This window comes from Ctenopharyngodon idella, chromosome 3, assembly GCF_019924925.1.
Source record: "Ctenopharyngodon idella isolate HZGC_01 chromosome 3, HZGC01, whole genome shotgun sequence".
NCBI lineage: Eukaryota > Metazoa > Chordata > Actinopteri > Cypriniformes > Xenocyprididae > Ctenopharyngodon > Ctenopharyngodon idella.
The window spans coordinates 8,268,969-8,292,204 of NC_067222.1; the positions used below are offsets into that span (position 1 = coordinate 8,268,969).

The following is a 23,236-nucleotide window of genomic DNA, read 5'->3' on the forward strand; positions in this document are numbered from 1 at the left end:
GTCTTGTGTTTTACTGTGAACATTCACAGTGCTCGCAATCACCATGCTCAAACGCAAGGGCATGCTTCTCAATTGTTATTTTTGCATCTTTGTTTCCTTTCCTCGCTTCCTTTCCTCGCCTCTTAGCTCCATGCCTTCAGGATGTGAGGGAAGGATGCAAGGAAAAGATGTGAGGATGGAGGAACTGAATCAAGTGAAATGATATCCTCGCTCCCTTTAGCATTTACATTTACATTTACTCATTTGGAAGACACTTTTATCCAAAGCGACTTACAAGTGAGGAATACAACAGCGAGTCGTCATGACGAGGCAAATAGACACAAGAAGTGCTCACCATACAAGTTTCAGACATTGCTCAGAGTATCATAAGCTACAGTAGAGAGGGATTAAAGGAAGTGAAAGGATTGGTAATGAAAGGATAGGTTTTTTATTTATTTATTTTTTAGGATTTGGTTAAGTGCTTACGAAAGAAATGAGTTTTCAGCTGTCTTTTGAATATTGCCATAATATTGAATATCTGCATTCCGGATGAAGCATCACTTCAAAACGTCATCAGCTGCACTCGAGGGATCTGCCCATATGTTGATAAAGTTTGGTTATTTAAAAAAATTATAATAAATATTAATAAAGCAAGATGCCCCAATGAAATATGTGAGATGTAAAGTTTATTTAAACTGCAATAGTAAAGCAAATATTTAAATTATTGTGACATATATGAAGGGGGAGAAATTATATGTGCGTCAGGTTTTTTGATGAGAAAGACACCTGTGTATCCTTGCTCACTCCTCAGGAAGCTTCCTGGATGAGATTCTCTGGCCTGACCCAGACCAAAGTGCTGCTGAGGCGGAATCATTTTTATTTTTATTATTTTATTATAATTTTTTTTTTTTTTAAATTACGGCGTTATGAATGAATAAAAATGTGCAATGTATACATTGGATGACAGGATGAACATTGGAACTCCAGATGAACTTTTACCCTGAGTTAAATATTAACCACAGGACTATTATTCTGATAGAAAACTTATGATATGATGTAACTTCTTCAAACAGATGTCTTTCACTTTTCCTAGGATGAGCAATTGGAGAACTCAAAATGAAGGTTGTATCATATTTCTTATTGTTCAGCCTTTTTATGGTTTGGTATAATAATAGAAATACACTGGGCATCTAAGGTCCTTTATCATTGGGAAGCATAAATATTAACAACACATCTCTGTGTATTATAGATTCAGTATATTTGTTAATCATAACCAGTAATAGAAATAAAATGTTGTGAAGCTTAAATGGTGCATTCAGAATTTGGACAGCTTTTTTTCTTCTTACAAACATTAACAAACCTGACTTTGTGCTGTCCTATTTACAATTTTTAAATGTTTGTCTAATAAGTTAAGTAATAAAATCAGCAATCAACACTTTCCTCGTTTAATAAAACTTGAGAAGTTAGCAGTAAGAGACTAACAGTCTCTTAGCAATTCAGTTTTGTATGAAAATGGAACTGAAAACAGTCTCATTACTGTCATTAAATCATTCTAATCTTCTTCAGGAAACTGAATGGAGAGATCTACAGAATCGCAAATGATCAGCTGTAGACTGAAGACAGAGGAGAGAAAAGAAAATCAACATGTCTTCTGACAATAGAGGTAAGATTCAGAGCTTAGTTATATTTTGCATAGACATCTCAGAATAAAGACTATATATTTAAATTATATACTTAGTTTTTTTTTTTTTTTTTTTTTTTAAATCACATATAAAGGAATGCCGAAACACAATTACATATGCTCATAAGATATGAATAAAGTTCATTAAGTTAGAACAAATATTAAAGGACAGAATTTATTACTTTTTTTGAAGTATAGTAGAGGCTATCTGTTTTAGTAGTAATAGTACTTTTTTCATTTTATACTAATACTTATATGTTTGCTAACATTTATGGAGACTTTATTATAAATTCCTTTTTTAAAATTATATCTTCATTCCCCATGCTTTTTTTTTGACTGGAGTAAATACATTTATATGAGTTCAAAGTACATGTCAAGCTTGATCCTTTGTAACAGATCATAAACATGATCCAACACACATAATAACTTGAGGACTTTAGTCATCACAGTTTTCATAACTCAAAGGTCAAATGTAATCATTCTTCTGCTAGTTTATTGCATTTAATTGAATGAAAGTGTTCAAGTACCAAGTTTTTGATTCTAGGCATTCAACAAGTGACAAATGTAGTTAGTCAGTACATTTACAATGACTATTTGAAGGATTAAATACATGTTATGTGTCATTACTTTCTTTTCAAGCAAATACTAAACACTAAGGCCAACTAACATTGTAGCCTGATTACTATGTATATTGTCAGGTTTTGAGGAAGGAGAGAGTGAGAACTCAGGGGCAGAGAAATTAATGGGCTTTAAGTTTAAAGCAAAAGACAAATATAAACTACACTGTAAAAAAAAAAAAAATACCATAAAAAAAAAAAAACGGTAATTTTCCAGCAACTGGGGTGCCAGAAATATACCGTAAAATAACAGAAAATAAATGTCTTGTAAAAAAACGGTAATTTTCCAGCAGCTGGGGCACCAGAAATATACCTTAAAATAAATGTCTCGTAAAAATACAGTAATTTTCTGTTAATAAAATACAGTGTATAACTAATTTTAAATAAAATCTTCTGTATTTTCTTTAGCTTTTTAATGTTTAATGAAGGACATTTAATTGTGTAAAAACAATAAAATTACATATAAATAAGGTTGAATGTGGCTATATACAAATAACCAGTCTTAACTGCAAAAGAATGTTTATTATTAGTTTTTTATTTTATAAAAAGCCAAAAACAGTTTTAAAACTAGTAATGGTTTCAATTGCAGCAGTATACTCAATATAACAATTTGTTACAAACGAAAAAAAAAAAAAGTTACAGTCGAATAAAAAAGTTGCCTTCAAAACCTGACCACTGGTCGACAGATGAATTACAAGGAGTCATTAAAAAACAAACAATGAAACAAAGCAGGAAAGAGTGAGTGTTCTTAAATTCCGAAAATTTCTGTGCAAGTAAATGGAGGGAGATTGGACTCCCTTCTGAAGAATGTTCTCCATGTATGCCTTCTATTCATAGTCTGCAGTTTCAGTTCAGAGTGAAAGAGCCTTTTGAACAAGGGTGTCAAACTAGTGTGCCTCGTCTATTTTAAAACCCACAAGCCGCCACTGTATATTATATATATATATTATTATATGTATGTGTTTGTCAGATTATGTAACAAGTTGCGCCTGTGTGGACCCGCACCTGATGAAAGCATCAGGCATCAGCTCTGCTTATTTGAGACCCAACGCTAACTTGCACTGCTCTTGTTAGACTGCGTTGGTCATTAGTCATTATGTAAATGATTTGACTGCGTCTGTGTTCTTTAATTGGCGCGTCAGCAGTAGATCACACGCAAAACTTGCCACTCCCATTAGCGCATTTGTGGAATTGCGCTCTCACACTGATTTGCCCTGTTTAGTAAATCTGGTCCTATAGCTGTAGGTAAATGATAGAGTGAGCAAGTAGAAGACTTAAGCCCTATTCGCACGGGATTAATATTACAGGTGCTGGTCATATAATTAGAATATCATCAAAAAGTTGATTTATTTCACTAATTCCATTCAAAAAGTGAAACTTCTATTATATTCATTCATTACACACAGACTGATATATTTCAAACGTTTATTTCTTTTAATTTTGATGATTATAACTGACAACTAAGGAAAATCCCAAATTCAGTATCTCAGAAAATTATAATATTACTTATGACCAATACAAAGAAAGGATTTTTAGAAATCTTGGCCGACTGAAAAGTATGAACATGAAAAGTATGAGCATGTACAGCACTCAATACTTAGTTGGGGCTCCTTTTGCCTGAATTACTGCAGCAATGTGGCGTGGCGTGGCCTTCAGCTCTTCTGCATTGTTGGGTCTGGCATATCGCATCTTCCTCTTCACAATACCCCATAGATTTTCTATGGGGTTAAGGTCAGGCGAGTTTGCTGGCCAATTAAGAACAGGTATACCATGGTCCTTAAACCAGGTACTGGTAGCTTTGGCACTGTGTGCAGGTGCCAAGTCCTGTTGGAAAATGAAATCTGCATCTCCATAAAGTTGGTCAGCAGCAGGAAGCATGAAGTGCTCTAAAACTTCCTGGTATATGGCTGCGTTGACCTTGGACCTCAGAAAACACAGTGGACCAACACCAGCAGATGACATGGCACCCCAAACCATCACTGACTGTGGAAACTTTACACTGGACCTCAAGCAACATGGATTGTGTGCCTCTCCTCTCTTCCTCCAGACTCTGGGACCCTGATTTCCAAAGGAAATGCAAAATTTACTTTCATCAGAGAACATAACTTTGGACCACTCAGCAGCAGTCCAGTCCTTTTTGTCTTTAGCCCAGGCGAGACGCTTCTGACGCTGTCCGTTGTTCAAGAGTGGCTTGACACAAGGAATGCGACAGCTGAAACCCATGTCTTGCATACGTCTGTGTGTAGTGGTTCTTGAAGCACTGACTCCAGCTGCAGTCCACTCTTTGTGAATCTCCCCCACATTTTTGAATGGGTTTTGTTTCACAATCCTCTCCAGGGTGCGGTTATCCCTATTGCTTGTACACTTTTTTTCTACCACATCTTTTCCTTCCCTTCGCCTCTCTATTAATGTGCTTGGACACAGAGCTCTGTGAACAGCCAGCCTCTTTTGCAATGACCTTTTGTGTCTTGCCCTCCTTGTGCAAGGTGTCAATGATTGTCTTTTGGACAACTGTCAAGTCAGCAGTCTTCCCCATGATTGTGTAGCCTACAGAACTAGACTGAGAGACCATTTAAAGGCCTTTGCAGGTGTTTTGAGTTAATTAGCTGATTACAGTGTGGCACCAGGTGTCTTCAATATTGAACCTTTTCACAATATTCTAATTTTCTGAGATACTGAATTTGGGATTTTCCTTAGTTGTCAGTTATAATCATCAAAATTAAAAGAAATAAACATTTGAAATATATCAGTCTCTGTGTAATGAATGAATATAATATACAAGTTTCACTTTTTGAATGGAATTAGTGAAATAAGTCAACTTTTTGATGATATTCTAATTATATGACCAGCACCTATATCTGGTGAAATCGTGTGATATAGAAATTACCTATGTTCCTTACCGCATGCTGCTATACATGTCATCCATCTCCATCTAATCATTCTTTTTTGTTTTTGCTCTTCTGATGGTTTTCAGCTTTCTCTTTCTGCAAATTGTATAGTTGTATGGTCTATAGTGATATGACCCAACACCAGTGTTGGGAGTAACACGTTACAAAAGTAATGCATATTTTTGCTGTAACGCAGTAGTGTAAGGCATTACTAATCAATTTTCAGTAATATTTTACTGGGTACATGTTCAGTAATGCTTGCGTTACAACACACTTTTAGCTTTTAGACCGTGAGACAATAAAGGATTAGTTCATTTCTGAATGAAAATTTCCTGATAATTTATTCACCCCCATGTCATCCAAGATGTCCATGTCCTTCTTTCTTCAGTCAAAAAGAAATGTATATGCTTTATAGACACAAATGATCGCATCACAAGTGCTTACACCAGACTGCGATTCCGTATTCTTCAAAAAGCTTACGCTGAATGTCTTACACCTTCCCTATTAAACTTACGGAAAAAAAACAACTGGTGCTGCGTTCATTCCGTAAGTTGAATAGGGAAGGTGTAGGACATTCAGCATTAGCTTTTTGAAGAATACAGAATCGCGTTCTGGAGGAAGCACTTGTGATGCGATCATTTGTGTCTATAAAGCATATACATTTTCATTTTTTTAAGAAAATAACAGATCATTTCTCTAGATAAGACCCTTATTCCTCGTCTGGGATTGTTTAAACCCCCTTGAAGCTGCACTGAAACTGTAATTTTGACCTTCAACCGTTTGGGGCCAATTGAAGTCCACTATAAGGACATGGACATCTTGGATGACATGGGGGTGAGTAAATTATCAGGATTTTTTTATTAGAAAGTGGACTTTAACGAATGAAAAATGCTGCAAGTGAGTTCTATTACCTGTTCATGGTCAGTCGTGTGTGGTGTCCAAGTTTGTAAATAAAGACTAAATGACAGCTTCTGATATATTTGTTTAGCGATTTATTTCATTCATCTCCCTCTTGCTGATGTGTAACTTTGTATTGTGTGACGTAGTCCAGTGAAGGCGAGTTTAGGGTGGGTTTTACAGGAGGGCCGCGAGGCTACTGGCCCGACAGTGGAAATTGCGGCATGATTTCGGCCTCTGTGCTTGCGCTGACCAGTGGAACAGCGGCTAACGGGTGAAGATGGCAGAAGAAGACTGTACATTCGCGAGATGGACGTATGCACATTACTTCGAGTTTGTCAGATAATCACTTATATATACCTCTACCATACTTTTAACAGACTTGGATCGTTTGTGATTCTGTCTGTCATCCTTTCTTGCATTGTCTTGAGCCTTCATTTTGCCAATTATAAGCTATCTTGTGAGTAGCCTGGATAGCCCACAGTCATTATGCTACATCATATCGCCCTCTACTGGATGTAAAATGCTCTGCAGTACATTTTGTCATTTTAGAATGATAAGTTATACTTCTATAGTTATTTTGGTGAAAGTAACTCAAAAGTAATACAGGAGTAATGTGATGCATTACAATTCTGAGACAGTAATATTGTAAGGTAAATAATTACTTTTAAATAACAGTAACAAGTAATCTATAATGTATTACAGTTTGGAAGTACCTTGCACAACACTGCCCAACACCCAAAATACTATCAAAACACACCAAATCAGCCTCCATTATTTGCGAAAGATGGATAAAAAGGCGCATATGAAACAAAAACCTTGATAAAATGATATACGACCCCGCCAAATCACAGAGATGCCGATTCGTACGGGACTAATATTATTACAGGACCTCAGTGTTCTGTAAAATATGGTAGGTCATTTGCGGGGGAATTTTTACTTTACAAATCACAGACATGGCCGATTCGCATGGGATTAAGATCACAGACAACCTCTGCAATTATTACAAATGACTAGAGGTCACCAGATAATACTAATCCTGTGCGAATAGAGCTTTAGACTTTATAATCAGTTTTAAAAAATGGAATCAACTGAAGGCAGCTCAATATTAGAGAAAGTGCTTGCAGACCAACAAATATGATTTCCATTTTGGTAATCTCTACACATTAAGACAGTATTAAGTAATTCTTGATGTATACTGTCAATCTTAGTTCTAAAAAAATTAGAATAACATACACAATAATTGTAAGAACGTGAAACAGTATCATAAGGTTTCAACAGTTTGTTATAGTCTTGTATTCTGAGCGTCTGGTTTCATACATCTGTTTGTTTATTTCAAGACAAGTTCTTTTGCATAATCTCTCCAATCGATGACCTAAGGACTTTTGGTGGTGGAGTTTAGGAGTATACCAAGGAGAAGTGTTAATATAATATACAATGCGAGTTCTCAGAGGAGCCACAATGTCAAGTATTTGAGAAAAACAGTTTTTATAAAAATGTACCAAGTCAGATGTATCAGAATTAACATAGCACTGGTTTACAGAGTGATCAATCATTCCATCCAAAACATTAAGATCAATATTTTAATATTCCAAAATGAAACGGAGCATTGTGGTTTAACTTTTGCCAAAAGAGAGAAATATAAAAAAATATACAGGTTTGTGATCCAAGATAGAAAATTCAGTATAAGTAAAGTTAAAAGGCAAAACCCCGGAGCAACATACACGATCTAACATATTTCCCTTGTTATGTGTTGGAAAATTAACAAACTGCACAAGGTCAGCACTATCCAGAACCGATTTAAAATCATTTAATTGAGAACTCGTAGTGATGTCCAAATGCATATTAAAAACTCCCATAAACATGATGTTCGGAGACAGAGTACACAGATATTAGAAATTAAAATAGTAGAAAATTCAGTAAAAAAGTATTCATAGTAGATGCCTTTGGTGGTTCATAAATCATGACAACAAGAGTGGGAGTTAACCTTTACATTGTACAGCCAGGGTTTCAAAAGATGATGACTCTGATATAGAAATCGGACAGAATTTATAGCTGTCACGATAAATAAGTGCAAGGCCACCCCCTTTACCAGAGCACAAGGTTTACATAAGCATATCCAGCATTGTTTGGTTTAAATGAAAACAGTCGTTAGGCTACTGCCAAGTCTCAGTCACACACATAAAATCGATATTTTAGTCCTCAATAAGTTCATAAATTAGAGATGTCTTGTTGAGTGGCCGAATATTAAAAATAATAAAGGCCTTAATAATAAAGGCCTTAATAAAGGCCTTCTGAAGTGAATCAATGCTTTTGTGTAAGACAAAACATCCACTTGGAATTATAAGGTTCTGTTTGCATTCTGAGAAGTTTTGAGATATTGAGCTTCAAAGATTGTGCATTCCATATAGCAAAAATTACATGGGGAACAAGTTTATTTCATACATGAAAATGACAGAGATCGCCTCAGGTTACGCATGTAACCATGGTTCCCTGAGAATAGGGAACGAGACGCTGCATCCCCTAGGGGTCACTATGGGGAATGCCTCCGGCATGCCAGGTGTCTGAAGCGTGAGTCTAAACACGACAATGAACTTGAAATTGGCAGGGAGCAGCCTATGATGTCACCACAAGTGCGACCGTGAGTATAAAAGGGCACCTGGAAATGACGTCATCCACTTCTTGTCTGAAGGAGACAGAGCAGGAATGCCTGAAGCATGGCAAAGGGATGCAGCGTCTCGTTCCCTATTCTCAGGGAACCATGGTTACATGGTTACAACTCGCGCTGCATTCCCTAGGGGTCGCTATGGGGAACGGAACACCCATGCTGCTATGCTGAAGGGATGAATGCCTTATTGGCTGAGCTAAATCAAAGACTCAAAAAATCTTCATCCCTAGGCGCACCAGCGACAATCACAGGTCAGAGCTTCTTAAGAATGGAGGCCTCAAGGAAGACTCTAAGAGAGGAAAGCCTAGCCTGCATTCATACTCAGGCCAGCTTCCAAAAAGGCTCACAGGGAGCTTAGAATACTCAAAACTTCCAAAAGCAGCCCTGGAGAGAGGAGGCCTCAACAAGAGGCCTGACAACACTCTAACCCAAGGGCAGTGCCGGGTTGAGTCCAGCTGACACACGAAGCTCCACAGAGTGGAGACCAAAATAATACCTCCCAGATTGCGAGGAGGCCTAACACACTCGTATCGGGGTAAGCATCCAAGGAGGCTCAAGGAGAGCCTAACTACCTAGCACTTTACCCTACCACCTAGCCAAGCTCTAGGAGCAGAGGCCTCAGCATGACAACTCTCTTATCGAGAGGAGGCCTAACAACATTCCACACTCAGAACAATTCACAAAGAGGCTCAAAAAGAGCCTGCAACCCATAACTAATATCCAGCAGAGCTCTGGAGAGCAGAGGCCTCAATAAGAAAACTCCCACTAACGAGAGGAGACATGACGACGCTCAAGATAGCCAAGGAGGCTCACAGAGAGCCTGACGAGCTAATAATAGCTGAGCTCTAAGAACAGAGGCCTCAGCATAGTGACTCTCTTGTCAAGAGGAGGCCTAAACAACGTTTCACACTTAGGATAACTTACGAGAAGCTCACAGACAGCCTTCAACTCATAACCGTTACCCTAGTGGAGCTCTAGAGAGCGAAGGCCTCAATAAGATAACTCCCACTAACGAGAGGAGACCTGACAATGCTCAAGTTAGCCAAGGAGGCTCAATGGCGACTCTAGGAGCGGAGGCCTCAGCATGATGACTGTCCTATCAAGAGGAGGCCTAACAATGTTCCACACTCAGGACAATTCATGAGGAGGCTCAATAAGAGCCTGCAACCTGTAACTAATATCCAGCAGAGCTCTAGAGAGTGGAGGCCTCAGAGAAGGCAACTCTCTGAAATGAGAGAAGGCCTGGAGACAAGGAGGCTCATAGAGAGCCTGATGAATTAGCTAACATAAGCCGAGCTCTAGGAGTGGAGGCCTCAGCATAACAACTCTCCTATCGAGAGGAGGCCTAATAATGTTCCACACACAAAATATCCAACGAGGAGGCTGACAGAGTGCCATCGACTCATAATTGTTAACCTAGTGAAGCTCAGAGAGCAGAGGCTTCAATAAAACAACTCTCTTAAATGAGAGGAGGCCTGACAACACTCATATTAGCCAAGGAGGCTCACAGACAGCCTGACGACTTAGCTAATAATAGCCAAGCTCTAGGAGTGGAGGCCTTAGCATAACGTTCTCTTAATGAGAGGAGGCCTAACAACATTCAACACTCAGGATATCTTGCAAGGAAGCTCACAGAGAGCCTTCGACTCAAACTGTTACCCTGGTGGAGTGCTGAAGAGTGGAGACCTAAATATGACTCTAGCGAGAGGCGGCCAGACGACACCCGCAGTAGCCAAGGAGGCTCAGAGAGATCCTAACAACTTAGCAAAACGTAGCCGAGCTCTAGGAGTGGAGGCCTCAAATGACAACTCTCTGAATCGAGAGGAGAACTAACAATGCCCAAAAACTCTATCCTGCAAGGAGGCTCACAGAGAGCCTACAACTTGCACTAGATATCCAAACGAAGCTCCGGGGGAGAAAAAAATTAAATAAACTAGCAAGAGAACGCCTAGCAACGCTAAAAAATAAAAACACTGCTATCAATATAGCATGATGCTGCTGTTAGCAGATTCTATGCAGTAACCAAGGAGGTTCGAAGAGAGCCTAACAACTTGACAGCACTGCTAGAAAAAGCAGGGGCCTCATGGGCATAATGCGCTTCCAATAATAACGGCTAAGGAGACTAAAAAGCCTAACAACTCAGCATCGCCAGTAGGTGGAGCTCTACAGATGGAGGCCTCGAATATTTAACTAGCAACGTCCAAAACACAGAAAGCAGTAAAATACACCCTAATGCCGAACCGTCAGTAAGGCAGATGTAAAAATAAAAACAAACTGCCAAAAACAACATTGGTTCAGCTTCAGGGCCATATGTAAAAATGTGTGAGAGCCCCTCCTGGCATAGCCAGGTCAATCAGCAGATCAGTCTGGTTATGAGCTGTGGATCGTGCCAGATTTTTGACTAACCAGGAGAAGGAGAAGGAGCAGTGTACCCTTCTGCCGCCGTAAGTCCGTGTAGATTTTTGAATGGGATTGATCGAGACAGCAGATGACAGACCAGCGGCGACAGACCGGCGGTGACGTCACAGTAGGAACTATACCTGATGGCGACTTGGCAACTGATACATACGTCGTCTCTATGTGCGTCGCCTCACAAGACGCCTGATACATACATCGTCTCCACGTACGTCACCTTGTAGTTTGCATTAGTAGATGTATTTGTTATAGGCTATTGCTTTTACTGTAATTAGCTAACTTATTTCCCATCAAGTGGCAATAGTGCTTAATAATTATGTTTATTTCATGTTTGATTTTTTATTATATATATATATATATATATATATATATACAGTGGGTATGGAAAGTATTCAGACCCCCTTAAATTTTTCACTCTTTGTTATATTGCAGCCATTTGCTAAAATCATTTAAGTTTTTTTTTTCCTCATTAATGTATACACAGCACCCCATATTGACAGAAAAACACAGAATTGTTGACATTTTTGCAGATTTATTAAAAAAGAAAAACTGAAATATCACATGGTCCTAAGTATTCAGACCCTTTGCTGTGACACTCATTTATTTAACTCAGGTGCTGTCCATTTCTTCTGATCATCCTTGAGATGGTTCTACACCTTCATTTGAGTCCAGCTGTGTTTGATTATACTGATTGGACTTGATTAGGAAAGCCACACACCTGTCTATACAAGACCTTACAGCTCACAGTGCATGTCAGAGCAAATGAGAATCATGAGGTCAAAGGAACTGCCGGAAGAGCTCAGAGACAGAATTGTGGCAAGGCACAGATCTGGCCAAGGTTACAAAAACATTTCTGCTGCACTTAAGGTTCCTAAGAGCACAGTGGCCTCCATAATCCTTAAATGGAAGACGTTTGGGACGACCAGAACCCTTCCTAGAGCTGGCCGTCCAGCCAAAATGAGCTATCGGGGGAGAAGAGCCTTGGTGAGAGAGGTAAAGAAGAACCCAAAGATCACTGTAGCTGAGCTCCAGAGATGCAGTCGGGAGATGGGAGAAAGTTGTAGAAAGTCAACCATCACTGCAGCCCTCCACCAGTCGGGGCTTTATGGCAGAGTGGCCTGACGGAAGCCTCTCCTCAGTGCAAGACACATGAAAAAACATCTGAAGGACTCCAAGATGGTGAGAAATAAGATTCTCTGGTTTGATGAGAACAAGATAGAACTTTTTGGCCTTAGTTCTAAGTGGTATGTGTGGAGAAAACCAGGCACTGCTCATCACCTGTCCAATACAGTCCCAACAGTGAAGCATGGTGGTGGCAGCATCATGCTGTGGGGGTGTTTTTCAGCTGCAGGGACAGGACGACTGGTTGCAATTGAGGGAAAGATGAATGCGGCCAAGTACAGGGATATCCTGGACGAAAACCTTCTCCAGAGTGCTCAGGACCTCAGACTGGGCTGAAGGTTTACCTTCCAACAAGACAATGACCCTAAGCACACAGCTAAAATAACGAAGGAGTGGCTTCACAACAACTCCATGACTGTTCTTGAATGGCCCAGCCAGAGCCCTGACTTAAACCCAATTGAGCATCTCTGGAGAGACCTAAAAATGACTGTCCACCAACGTTTACCATCCAACCTGACAGAACTGGAGAGGATCTGCAAGGAGGAATGGCAGAGGATCCCTAAATCCAGGTGTGAAAAACTTGTTGCATCTTTCCCAAAAAGACTCATGGCTGTATTAGATCAAAAGGGTGCTTCTACTAAATACTGAGCAAAGGGTCTGAATACTTAGGACCATGTGATATTTCAGTTTTTCTTTTTTAATAAATCTGCAAAAATGTCAACAATTCTGTGTTTTTCTGTCAATATGGGGTGCTGTGTGTACATTAATGAGAAAAAAAAATGAACTTAAATGATTTTAGCAAATGGCTGCAATATAACAAAGAGTGAAAAATTTAACGGGGTCTGAATACTTTCCGTACCCACTGTATATATATATTTTTTCTTTCTTCCTTGTTTTCTCTTGACCTCACCTTAATTTTCTTTAGACCTAAGTCATTCATCATTTTCTTTAATTATAAATGACGTGGAGAACACGTTATTCTGAGCAAACATGCTTAGTTTCATGTAGAACTATAGTTTATCTATTAGGCAAATAAGAGGTTACAACAGTAAAAATGATAGTTTCTCTATTTATTTATTTATTTTTACAACAAAGGAATACTAACATGGTAACTTCTGACCAAAAAGAGGGGCAATTATAATAGATGTATGAATTTCTGGTGCTCAGGAGGAGAACAGCAAATTCTAAACAGGGTTTGTCAGCTCTGGTCCTCAAGGTCCACTTTCTGCAGAGTTTACTCCAACCCTAATCAGTTGAGAACCCCTGGTTTAGAATTACCTGTTCTCCTCCTGAGCATCAGAAATCCATACATCTATTATAATTGTATTTTTGGTATTATAACCCCTGCTCTAACGTTGCCCACTAGAGGGAGCAATAGGATAAGGAATCATTTAAGCCTACTGTTATTAATTTGGTTAATATCCCTTTGAATGGAAATAAATGCATTGATTGATCTAATTCATTTGTGGAACTATTGTGTACTGACAGTATAGTTCTATATAATTAATTTACTTATGAATTTGTGAAATACTAATCACTAATATTTGATGGTGGAAAAATATGTACATCATTTGTGGTTCAGCTGCAGGTTGGGAAGCAGGCTAGAGCAGACTGCGTGTGAACTATCCAAGGCTATTTTTTAAATATCAAAATAATATTTCATGTTTATAATATTTTATTTACACAATTTCTGCATTTTAATGACTGTTGTTGCTAGCTGCTAAGGCGGTTATATGAGATGTGTTATCTTACCTGTGAATCATTTATCCTTATTTTTGTAGATTTTTTAAAAGTTTATTTTTATTTATTTATTAATTGATTTGTTTTTAATTCCATAATGTTTTATTTACAGGTGGTGATTTCAATAAATCTGAGAAAAGGCTATTGCTTTGAAAATAACAATAAAATCAATGCAGTGGTGTGTTTGGAGAGTTTTGACTGAAATTAGAAATCCCAAATAATCAATTAATTAGACTATACCTTTTATTAATGGCATTGCTGTTATGTTGTGGGAAGCGGTCTATAATCTTTTAAGTTCATCATCATTCCTGAATCATTAGAAGTCTTGGGTTGTCAGCTCCATGAAAAATATTAAGAATAAAATTCAGAGTACGTTCATATTGTGATCCAATGTGTAGCACCTGCGTACATCAACGCAATACTTAAGCTATAGGTTCTGGAGTGGGGGAAGAAATATAAAATTGGACTGAAGACCAGATCTTAGATAGCCTACAATATCTGGCACTTTACCACAAGACAAACAACAATACACAGAACAGTTATTCAGGTGAAGTAAAATCTTGCAAATGACAAAAGGAAAGTAATAAAAGTAAAGTCTTCTTTCCTATTTCTTTTTAATTAGAGAAATTTAAGAAATAAGTAGTGTAGTGTATGGATCCACTTGAGTTTGATAATCTATTATGAGTCACTCTGTTTTCCTAAACCTAATACATCAAAAGTAAAAGCTCAGAATGACACATTCCAGAATATTATGTTTATAGATTATAATTACTGAATTTATGTGTTCAGCTTTAAAGTTGTTAATAATTGTGAAAATGAAATAAAATTGCAACTCTGTTGGTGCATAATTTGCACATTGTCAGGGCTGGTTGTAATTGAGGAGAGGATGCAGGATCAATTGAAGCAGCAAGGTTTATTTACAATTACTAAAACACAAAAACACTCAGGAGTAGGAACAGAAACAACCAACTAAACAATGACGAAGACAGACCAGGGGCCCGTTTCAATAAGGAGGTTCAAAACTTGAACTCTGAGTTGACTTACTCTGAAATGGGAAACTCTGAGTTTTCTGTTTCAGAACAGCTGAATTGAGTTAGTTCAATCGACTCTAAGAAGGTTGACTCTGAGTTAAGCGCGTGCACCACGACTATGAAAAGCCATCATCAATGGAGCTCCGATATTACGATTCACCACGTGACAAAATGACGTCCGCATACTTCTGAGTCAATGCAAGTTTAATTCTTATCACTGTTATAATATCAAAGGTGAAAACTGGCAGAACAGTAAGTTATTGAACTAATATGAATTTTCATGGTATCCCATATGCAAAAAGGGAAGAAATAACAAAATAAACTGCTTTTTTTTTTTTTTTTTGCAAATTATGTTCTATTTACAACGTAGGCTAAAAGTAGCAGTTATTTGCAATAAGTGTAAATAGTAATTAGATGCTATTTATTTTTTATACTGGCAGATACATACTATTTGCACCTCAGTATTGTTGTAAATTAACAGGATGCAATAATAACACAGTGTAAATTATTTTATAATTATTAAACACTCATTAGGCAATTTACTTCCACTTTCAGAACATTTTCTTCATTTTTATTGAAAACAAATGCCTTTCTGATGTGATGGGAAAAGGGAGAATAGAGAGCTCAGCAGAAGGCAGATTCGAACCCTGTTAATCACATCGCAATTTAGTTCTCAGTATCCAACGTGCTACTACCTACGCCACTGAAGCCATTAATCACATGCATTGATTTTAACCTTGTATGACATTGGTGGGTGGGGCTACTGTAAATCTGCACTTAGTAATGGACACTCCAAATAATCTTGTTTTCCGTTTGCATTAAGATTATTTTTATTACCACACTGGCAGATATTGATAATTTTAAGTAAAATGCACTTAATTTAGATCCCCCCAGAAAACAAGACTAAATATCTTGTATCATTTCCTTATATAGAAAATCCATCTTGATTTCAGAATTTTTGGATATTTGTACTTGAAATAGGACCAAAAAAAAAATACTCAAAGCATTTTTGCAACGTGAATGAATGAACTATTTAAACATCACTTGCACTTTAAAAAGGGGAAGGAGAATGAAAGAAACTCTGGGTTTACCGAAGAAAACCTGCTCCCGACCAGGTTAGGTTCACAGAGTAAGTTACCATGGTAACTGACTCTGAGTAACAGTTACCTCCCTTTTAGAAACAGGCTTGACTTACCCTGCTTTCTTGGGTTTGACATACCTCCCTTTCTGAAACAGAAAACCCAGAGTTTCCCTCATTTCAGGGTTAACATACTCAGAGTTTTCACTTAACCTCCTTTCTGAAACGGGCCCCAGGGAGTGCAGGAGGAGTGAGTCTTTAAAGGAAGTGCTGATGAGGAGGTGCAGGTGCAGGGAATCCATTTGATGAGATGACTGGGTGCAGGTGTAGAATCAGAGGGATACTGGGAAATGGAGTCCGGGGGAGGTGAGACAGACGGTGACTGTGACACACATAGTCCTTAAAGGTACCCTAGAATTGAAAATTGAATTTACCTCGGCATAGTTAAATAATTAGAGTTCTGTACATGGAAATGACATACAGTGAGTGTCAAACACCATTGTTTTCTCCTTCTTATGTAAATTTGATTTGTGCAAAAGAAAAACAGGCGAATCTCAACATAACACCGATTGTGACGCAACAGTCGGGATCATTAATATATACGCCCCCAACTTTTGCATATGCCAGCCCATGTTCAAGCCAGTATTAATGTCTGGAGCTGCACAGCCGAATCATCAGAAGTTCTACAGGTATTGTACAGCAAGCAAGGACAATAGCGAAAATGGCAGATGGATCTATAATAACTGTTGACGATACATGATATCATGATATATTTAGTGATATTTGTAAATTGTCTTTCTAAATGTTTCATTAGCATGATGCTAATGTACTGTTAAATGTGGTTAAAGTTACCATTGTTTCTTACTGTATTCAAGGAGATCAGAGCCATGTTGTTATTTTCATTTTTAAACACTTGCAGTCTGTATAATTCATACACACAACTTCATTCTTTATAAATCTCTCCAACAGTGTGTAACGTTAGCTTTAGCCCCGTTAGCCGCAGCATACTATCAAACTCACTCAGAATCAAATGTAAACATCCACAAAATAAATACCATACTTACATGATCTGATATTCTGCATCACAAACAATTTGTAAAGATCCATTCTGAGGGTTATATTAGCTGTGTGAACTTTGTTTATGCAATGTATTATAGAGTTGCGAGCTTGGGGGCAGGGAGCAAGAGCATTTAAAGGTGTACACGCCCTGAATCGGCGCATGTTTAATTACGCCCCAAAATAGGCAGTTAAAACCTTGTATAATAAAAAATCTATGGGGTATTTTGAGCTGAAACTTCACAGACACATTCAGGGGACACCTTAGACTTATATTACATCTTGTAAAATAGGGTTCTAGCGGCACCTTTAATCTCCAGGAGAAAGTGAGTGATTTTTTTAAATAATGTTTTTGTATTATTATTATTATTATGCTTGTGAACAGTATTAATGACATACAACTTTGTATACAATACACAATATGTAGCAAGAATATAGGCTTTTCAATGTCATCAGAACACATAGGAAAGTAAAAGCAAAAAGTTAACGATGATTGATAAGAAAGATAAGAAAAGCTAGAAAAAACACATGAGGGTAAGATATGCATTTATTGTCGACATCGGCTGTGGCTGGATGTAACCGATCGGCGAGAGTAGCCGCGTGCAGGCAGGGAGGAGCTGAAAACGGAGACGTGAAGTCGGACACTTTCCGCTTCTCGTAGTGACGCTCGCGCTGCGTTTGCATACTTTATCACAGCTGAAGTGAAATAAATGCAATATTTGACTAATACACTGATGTTTCAGAGACATTTTCATTCAATACTTTATGTATTGCTTACAGCGTCTTTTTTTACAAGAAAAAACTTCAACATATATTATTTAAATACCAATGTAGTGGGGTCTACGTTTTTTATCCATTTTATTTTGATAAACATGACACAATACAACATCGCGCCTACATGAAAAGAGCTTTAACTGTTATAAAAATACATATTTGTGAGCATTAGTGGAACTGAAGGCGTGACAAATGAATACACATGATTGTTGTCATGCGGTGAATCCGGCCAATCATGAAACAGCTGTGTCATCATCAGAGCTCGTGCAGCTCCTCTTGAGAAACTGCGCTGGCTGACTCAGGCGGCTGATATCGAATCGCTCTCGTGGTACTTTGATGCCACACGTCACAGTCACATGGCGTCGCTGCTGTCTCAAGTTGGACAAAATTTCTTACCGGCATGCTCTGCTTCAAGTCAGCCGCCGATCGGTCTGTGTAGCGCTGCATCAAGTCGAACAAGCCTGGAGCCTTCAACACGGATACCACGCCCATCGTGAAATAACTGGCCAACGTTTCTTCTTGATCTGAGGCATCAACGCATTCTCATGCTCCTGCATCCCCTCAACAACAGCAAAAATCGTCTGAGTGCGATGGATGCGGGCAGAATATGGCTTTCTCTAAGATCTCTGCACCTCAGTGTGAAGATCTGGGAGAAAAGTAAGGCACATACGAGATGGACAGTTATGTCCCGACAGGAAACGTTCATCGAGGCGACCGCAAAGGGGCTCGAGCTTCTCACGTTACCACTGCATATCTAATCTCGCTGTGGCATGGGACATAACATCCAAAAACCCGTCATATAAGGGACAAGTTTTTAAAAAAACATCATCGATCTCATCAGCCTCGTCTTGCTAATCATGGCCGGAAGCAAGGAGCGCACTCGCTGCCTGATCACATGATGAGAGATAACACATAATCATCGCATCGCAGCTCGCTCTTGTCAACCGCAAATGAATGAGAAATAATCATACAGAATTCATCCGCAAGCTCCACCTGCGAGCCCCACAACTTCAGTAGCCAAATCGCCTCAGCCGCAGCAGGTCATGAACCACGAGACACAGATGGCTGGCCCGATTCCCTCGAAAAAAGGGCCAGACAAGAACGAATTCTTCAATGAAGGTGCTCAAAATGCAAGCAAACAGCCTCCTCAAGGGCTGATCATGCATGCTCCTCACTCATGCACATAATGCACATATCGTGTGTCTCATCTGGTGTCATGAAGCTGACACAGAGGAACTAACTGTCTAAAAGACTTGGCGCTAGTGCTCGCCACAATCCTAGATTTGTCTTGAATAAACACACGTTCAAACAAACCCATATATCCTGAAGACAAGAAAGAGGATGAGGTTATTTCCAGGTGCCCTTTTATACTCACGGTCGCACCTGTGGTGACACCATAGGCTGCCGCCTGCCAATGTCCAGTTGATTGTCATGTTTAGACTTACACTTGAGACACCTGGCATGCCGGAGGCATTCCCCATAGCAATCCCTAGGGGACGCAACGCGAGTTCCCCTTCAAAAGGGAACCTAAATGTATTCTAACTGTATAATATCAAAATCAAGACCCCATCAATTAAATTATTGACTATTTGACCTTTAAGGTTTAATATTGTAAAGTTTTAATTTTAAGACTAAAAAAACTGCAAGAAAACAGAGAATACTTCAGCAAAGGTGTTTAACAAAGTTTAAGAAACATTGAAAAATGTTTCACTGGCTATATATGATTAAAAATATTTCACATTTAAAATATTTAAATTATTTCAACAACGCAATAACTCCGTTTTTACCAACAATGTAAAATTTAACATTTCATCTCACTTAATGTAACGTTAGTTATACACTTTAATCCGTTATGCCATAGTGTAGAGATTTATAGCTACATACAGCTCAATACAAGTACACAGGATGGATCAAGGTTAAAACACAACCTAATATATACATAACATTCCCTCGTATGACAACGACGTGACTGGAATAAAGTACCTCAGGGATGACGTGTTTTTGTAGGCCAACCCGGAAGTTAGCGGCGCATGGGTTCCCTCGATGGAAAGCCTGTACATTTTTCCCATAGACTTTTGGAAAATCGCAAAAAATAAGCTCTGTGTTTAACAAAGGGTTATGACACTTACACGTTTTGTCTATCAAGATAATCTTTACAAGTTAACACAACATTTATACATTTTGAAGCCTAAATAAAGTCGTCAGATATAAAAAGCTAACAGGCTATAAACGGACTACAGCACACCATGGTCACGGATCAACGTCACCACCACCAAGCTTCCTCACACTTTATTTAAAAAACAACTTTATTTAAAAACATGCTCGCTGATTATGATCTGCGCTGTGTATGAATACTTATCCACTTTTTCATGAGAAATGTTGTCCAAATGTCCTGTTTGTCATGATGACGTCTAAAGTCCCCGCCAAAGGAAGTAGTCCCTTTTAGCAATTTGTAACCGCTGTTTTTAAGACACAATAAAGGTTTAAAAAAATCACAAGCGGGTTATAACTGGTGCGTTTTATGTCATAGATCAAAACGTGAAAATATTTAGAGGCTTTGTTAACCACAGACCTTATTTCAGACGATTTAGCAAAAACCCATTCAAAAAACCCATTGACTTTGGGGTGATGGAACCAGCAGTCCTAAAATGCTAACTCACTTCCGGGTTTTGCCTACAAAAACACGTCATTCCTGAGGTACTCTATAGCGCTGCTGGCTAGCATGGTGTCTAACTATGAAAATAACTTCTCATCAATAGCTAAAGCAAAACACACAAAAAAGACTGAAATTTGGGTCGCTGTCTTTGTCACTGAACAGTCTGTCAACATGACAAAGAAAGCTGATCCTGATTGGTCCTCGTGTGTGCATTTGAAGTGGTGATTGGCTCACAGATAGAACCTTATAGAACCAAGTTAGAGTGCGACTTTGTAGATAGAACCTTTTTGTTTTCTAAAAAAAGTCCCAAAATGTACACAACTTAAAAAAAAAAAAAAAAAAAAAGAAACCACATAATGTAAATAAGTTGTCACAGAATAAGAATATGTGAATAACTCACTTATGACAAAAATGTCAGATAGAACCTTATAATTCCAAGCGGACAAAATATTCTTATTTAAATCTTTATAAAGTAAAATAATGAGGTTCTGGAGCAAAAGCCATACACATTCGACATACATCCAAAAAAGCGTTAACTTCGCGATGTAGTACACAATGCTATGGCATTTGACACTATGCCATGACGTACTACGCGTTGGAGGATTAAGGATATTTTTAAATATATCTCCAATTGTGTTCACCTGAAAGAAGAAAGTCATATACACCTAGGATGGCTTGAGGGCAAGTAAATTATAGGATAATTTTCATTTTTGGGTGAACATGCCTTCAATACAGAACTGGCACACTGTCTGAAGCTGCATTCTATGCTCACTTTTCGAGTGTTTGTTCACAGAGAACTGCTTCATAGGCAGCACACCAGTACAGATTTCTTTTTTGCATTTTTTTTTTTTTTTAGCTTGAATGGTTTAATAGACATTAAGGATCAAAAGGATGACAGAAAAAAATGGATGCTATGTTAATTACGTCAAATATTTTTAAAGCATTAAACTAAAAAAAAAAAAAAAAAAAATGACAGCCTTAAGTTAATTTACTTCTAAAACTTATACAGTAAACCTGCACAAAGGAGCATAAATTTAGCAAGTATCTTTTGGAGACACTTGACCATTTTTGCATTTGAGTCTACTATTGGCAAAAAAATTAGTATTGATGTGTATTTTGAACATGATATACACTACAAAATAAACATAACATCTCGGTATCTTTTAAAACAAGCCTGTTATCACTGGATAAGCAATTGTGAAAAAAGAAAAAATTTAATACTGAAGAGTATTAATATCATTATTGCAAATATTTCTTACTAGTGCTGCCAAAATTAGTGCGTTAACGCATGTGATTAATTTTTTTTCAGTTTAAAGGTGGGGTAAGCGATATTTCAAAAATGCTGTTTGGAAGTTAGTCAGACCGACACGACAACAAACGTGTAACCAATCAGCATTAGGGGGCGTATGACGGGCGAGGAGAGAGAACGAGCAAATGGGAGATTTGAAGAAAGACTGCAGAGATGAGACACAATACAAAAGAGCTCAAAAGAATATCACTGGAATGAAGGTTTATGACTGGGCAAGTGCTTTAGGACTGCGTTTATATTAGAAAAGCTTTCCAGCGCTGGAGAGAGCTCTGCGGGAAGGCCTGAAAACAGATGCGGAGGCTGCTTGGATTCTGCTTCACACGTGAGCAACACTGGGTTTGAGTGTCATTGATTGTCTGGAGCTGCTGTGCTGTTGACGACTAACAATGAACTCGTGTTTGTATTTACTCTTGTGTACTATACGTTCATTTTTTGTGCTTCCTTGTCGTTCGTTCTTCATCTGTGCTTTATTTTTCGTAAAGCATTATTTTGTTGCGCATCAGCATCCACTCTCACATTGCGTGTGTAACAGTGACCAACTAGTGAGACTTGTGCAGGTAAACCACTGCACACTGATGACCGTCAGAGAATGCGGTGTTTAGCGTCATTGTTAGTGCACTCACCTAACATGCCGGCGAGCGGGGTTCGAGATTGACTTGGAGCAGGGTGGTTAGGATTGGAGGGTTGGTTTTGGAGGCGGAGCAATGAAGAGAGGAGTGTGTTTGTTTGGGTTGATTTCAAATATCAAATCAGAATTATGCCAAAATGGCTGTTTTGTCGAGTTTCCTCATAAGAGCAGTTTTAAATGAATTAAATGTCTTAAATGAACTTAAAGAGTTGTGAGAAAATGTTTGGCAGTGGCAGATCTTAAAGTCACAGCAGCCTAATAAACCAGTTGCTGTGATGTCTATCATTAATGTTAATCAAAGAACAAATGTAACAGAGAAAATTGTAGCTTTAATAAGGATTAATCTATATTTATTTTATAATTTATGCAGTGAAGACTGTAAAGTGTTTGATCACTTTATTCAATTTCTTTATATTTCCTACCTGTTAGACAGGTGAAGGCCACAAGTATACATGGCATATATTATAAAGGGTTTATGTGAAGAATGTTTTAAGTTCACTTAAATTAAAAGTTATTTTTTTAAACTCTAATAAATGTTCAAATTGATCATTTTGGTTATACTATAATGTTGGATGTCTATAATTATTGTTTAAAAAAAAAATCATAGAGATATCAGTAGCAGTAGCCTATTTGTATCAATGATACTGGCCTTCATTAAAAAAAAAAAAAATCTATTAAACAAATATTTAAAATACAT

At 38.1% G+C, this 23,236-nt stretch overlaps 1 protein-coding gene across 2 annotated transcripts in view; it reads left to right on the top strand.

Annotated features, from left to right (window-relative positions):
* Window positions 1–331: 331 nt before the first annotated feature.
* LOC127509841 (interferon-induced very large GTPase 1-like) overlaps window positions 332–23,236 on the top strand; it is a 51,653-nt gene continuing 28,748 nt past the window's right edge. For both annotated transcript variants that reach the window (XM_051888952.1, XM_051888953.1), the window contains exons 1-2: window positions 332–1,101; window positions 1,546–1,642. In XM_051888952.1, the coding sequence (XP_051744912.1) occupies window positions 1,624–1,642 (19 nt within the window). In that variant the 5' untranslated portion in view covers window positions 332–1,101; window positions 1,546–1,623. The remainder of the gene's footprint in view (window positions 1,102–1,545; window positions 1,643–23,236) is intronic.